Source organism: Macrosteles quadrilineatus, unplaced genomic scaffold (assembly GCF_028750875.1).
Source record: "Macrosteles quadrilineatus isolate MER2022 unplaced genomic scaffold, UCM_ALF_1.0 Scaffold_9__3_contigs__length_116548681, whole genome shotgun sequence".
Classification (NCBI taxonomy): Eukaryota; Metazoa; Arthropoda; class Insecta; order Hemiptera; family Cicadellidae; genus Macrosteles; species Macrosteles quadrilineatus.
The window spans coordinates 93,652,180-93,656,428 of NW_026542602.1; the positions used below are offsets into that span (position 1 = coordinate 93,652,180).

A 4,249-nucleotide genomic window follows, 5' to 3' on the forward strand; every position below is an offset into this window, starting at 1 on the left:
TTGCCTATGTTATATGTCTAAAAGTTCTTCATGCATGTACTGTTTAGTCTTTCTTGCTAGATAATTTGCTTTAGTAGTTGTGACTTGGTGTTAGTGGTTTGAATCTTTGCATGTTTTTTTTTAAATAACTAATGACCTTGACCTACTTGTATTATTGGTTGTTTGAAACTTTATCTTTAAAATAGTTTCTCTGCCCACATGCAACTCCTCCTTTTAGATGTACTTATTCCCCCACCTCTTTACCACACTCAAATCTTCCCCCACTCTGTCTATCTATATCCCCCACCACTTAGGGTGGGTATAAATGAGAGAGCATATTGGTTAATAACATCATTCTGTTGCCAGCCTGCAGAAAAGCCATGGACCCCTGCTTAAGAAAGACTACCAAGCCAATGAAGCCAGTGGCAGGCATGAAGAGATCTAAACTTCAGGAGGCGTTGACTGGAGGTGTTAAGAAGATGAAATCATCAACTCCTTCTGAAACCCTGGTCAACAAGACTCTGTCGCAGCCGGGATCCTCTTCATCTGCCGCCAAGACTCTTTCGCAGCCAGGCAAGACTCTGTCGCAGCCGGGATCCTCTTCATCTGCTTTGTCTGACGATGCAAAGAAAACAACTACAATATCAACTCAATCTTCCCTTGCCGCCAAGACTCTTTCGCAGCCAGGATCTTCTTCTGCTTTGTTTGAAGATAGATTGAAGAAACCTTCTTCTGGTAACACTTCGTCGAAGAAACGGTCTGATTCATCGTCTTCCTCTTCTTCTTCTTCGTCATCATCTTCCTCGTCTTCTTCATCGTCCTCGTCCTCTTCTTCTACGTCATCGCCCAAAAATCAAACAATTAAGTCCCCTCTATCCATGCTTCTCTCTCCCATAATTCTCTCCTTGCTATCTCCTATTAAATCTCCAGAAAAGCCATCCACTCCCAAACGTAAGCCATCTCCAAAACCTCAACCACATAGCCTAACTCTTCCTAATTTAAATTCCTCCTCGAACCAAATGCCTGACATAGATTCTCCTGAAATTACCATTCCAAACCCCCCACCCAAATCCCTCCCTGCTGCACCCACCGTTGTTAGAAAACTCTTTACTAAAACTGAATCCTCAAAAGAATCCCTTCCCCCCCATTCAAACCCTTCTGAAAAATTGGTAAAACTCATGGCCAAAAGACGAGCTGCATTTAAGCCCAAGCCACAATGTTCTTATATTTTCCAAAAAGGGGTGAAAAAAGGTGAGCGTTGTGAAAAGTCCTGCTTTTCTGATGCTAATGTGTGCAGCCTCCACACTAAGGGGAAAAGCAGGATGGTACCCACTCAACCTAAAATTATTAGCAGCAAACCTGTCGCTACCAATCCTCAGTCATTTGAAAGACCATCAATAATCGTCAAAAGCCAGGCTCAGGAAAAATCTTGTACATCTGATCCAACACCGAGCACCTTCACGTGTTGTTGTGATAGACAAGATTTTGCCTAGCCAACCACGAACGTCAGGCTTTGCTCGACCCTGTCGTCCACCACAAATTCAAGCTAAAAAAACCAGAATTGATAGGCTACCCAAAAATCGTAAATTCGAAATTCTTTTGATGACACCAAACGGTGAAGTCATTTTAAGAGAAGGAAATGACAGGTTCCGACTTAAATTACCCAGAGGCATGACCATCCCGAATACAACCCACCGATACTACATAATTCGTGATCGGTCTTCGGGATGGGCATCTGTAACATTATAAATTGGTTTAGTTTCAAATTGATCTTAATTATCCTCTAAATTCTCCTTTAGTATGCAAAAATTGGGAACGCATTTGTTATAGCCTAACAAATGCGTTCCCAATTTTTGCATTTAAAGAGTGACCTTGAGATTTTAGAAATAGATTATTTTAATCAGAGATTTCCATCTAATTTATTCATAAAACATTAGAAACAAATTTGTTATATCCTAACAATGTGTTCGCAAAGTTTCATGTATAATATTTTGATAAAGTTATTTTAGAAAACATATTGATTGTTCAAGTTGTCCAATATTACATCAACATTTTTCTATATTGTAAAATTAACTATTCTAAGGACATTTAAAAGATATATTATGTTTATCTCGTGTTTTGCAAAAAGATCTTCATTGCCATTGTGTATAAATTAAGTGTAACACTTTATGATATAACTCAATATATTTTCATAATCCTCAAAGGCATCTAGGCATACAAACACAAAATTTATTTGCATTAACTGTTTAAGGTTAATTCCTTTACATTTCATCTTTGTTAACAGGTTTACTTGAATAGTAGTTGTACATTTTATACTTAAGTAGTGTTGAACTTTACAAGACATAGAAAACAAACATATAAATGGTTAGCAACCATAATACTTTGTTACCATTCGTTTTTTAGTATGGAAATAAATATGATAGAAGTTTCTATGTTTGGTTTTTCTTATTAAAACCCCTACTGATCCATTTTTAATATTGCAAATTACTAAGACGTAAAGATGTATCGTTTTTATGATCAATACAGTTGCGGAAATTTTATTAGCTTAATAACTTTGTCCAACAATTAGGTCAAGGTTAAACTGAAGAGTTTTTAAAAAATAATAAAATCAGCTACATATCTTCTGATTCACTCTCTGAACTAAAGGATAAACTTCTTCGAAAATTACCACAAAACTTTTTAGTTGTTGTCAAATTTATACTTAAGTAGTGTTGAATTTTATTAGACATAGCCAATGAATATATAAATTATTAGTAGCCATAATACTTTGTCTACATTCGTTTTGTAGCAAGAATAGGAATAAATATACCAGAATTTTATGTTTTTAACATTGCAAATAGTTTGTTCTGCTACGTCACCATGACTTAAAAATTGCTAAGATGTAATATGTAATGATGCTATTAGCTTGATTAACTGTGTCCAACAATTAGGTCAAGGTTAAACTGAAGAGTTTTTAAAAATGGTAAAAAGCTACATATTTTCAGATTCACTCTCTGAACTAAAGGATAATCTTCTTCGAACATTGCCACAAAACTGTAATACTCGACAAAGTTTATTTTCTCCATTTTCAACTTCATCTGCTTGAACTGGAATCTTTGGTGTTTCACAGTAGTCCGAATGAAATTCATTGTTCGGTGTGGGTTGACCTTGTTCGTTGTTCACATCCTCGTCCAGTTGTTCTTCCTCTAGCATCTCTTGCAAGTCCTCGTCGTTTTCTGTATCACTTTCATTTTGTGCTTCATCAAAATCAGTCTCCCAGATTCGAGGCTCTACTCCAGTAAGGTTCGTGTGGTCCGTAGGAGGCATTGCGAATATGTAAGCTATAATGCTGCTTCCTGCGTTATTATAAAATCCCGCCCACGACCCCCACCACCACCATAAAATACTTATGCCATTGGTGGAAAGGGTTGGGGTCTAATCCCCTCCCCCTTATTGAATAAATAGAGTGGGGGGTTATACACTGTGTTATATATATAAGTCACGCACGCAACTGATATCATTCCTATGAACACAACCATGCAGTGTGTAATGTAGCTAGTTTCCTTAGTAGTGTCTTAAACTACGAAAATGTATCAATGTGAAAATTGTCATGAGTCTTTTGAGGATGAATTTCTCCTCAATATTCATAATGAACTATTACATATGTCTAATGAATCTTCAACACCTATGGAATATGAAGATTTGATTGAAGACCCCTTCTTACAACAGAACAGACCAACAGTTATACAGTATGCACCACCAAACCAACAATTATCAGTAGAAATATTAGCCCAAGCATTTCCTAAAGCCATAGTAAACCATTTCAAAATTTCTAATACAAATTATGATTTGTCAGATTTTATTTTAAAAGCTAAACCCCTTATCATAAAAACACTACAACAGGAACTAACCAGACTTAATTTTATCAAATTTGGCTTGCTCTTGGACACTAGATTTACAAATGTACAAAATGAGGTGTCCCCTCGGGGGTTTATAACACGAAATAAATCCATCATGGTAACCACTGATCTGGAGGCTGAAGTCGACAGTTGCTTGGAAGAAATTGTTGTTAAAATATCTGAACATGAAGGAAGAGGATCTGGGTGGTCTTTGTTAAGCGTAGACAGCTTAGATATACGTGTACATAAACATGGGTATGGTGATAGAGGTAGTAGTTTCATCCCACTGCCCAAAAAGATTGCTAATACAAGAACTTGCATAAATGTTCAAAATGAAGACAATGAGTGTTTTAAGTATGCTGTTTTAGCAAAGTTTGTTGAAGACAGGCACG

The 4,249-nt window shown here is 36.6% G+C and overlaps 1 protein-coding gene across 1 annotated transcript; it reads left to right on the forward strand.

The window, feature by feature from the left end:
* The first annotated feature begins 359 nt into the window (after positions 1-359).
* On the forward strand, positions 360-1,472 carry LOC129003636 (uncharacterized protein DDB_G0271670-like). The gene has a single exon (XM_054431934.1). The coding sequence runs from the start codon at positions 360-362 to the stop codon at positions 1,470-1,472; it is 1,113 nt and encodes a 370-aa protein (XP_054287909.1).
* The last annotated feature ends 2,777 nt before the right edge of the window (positions 1,473-4,249 follow it).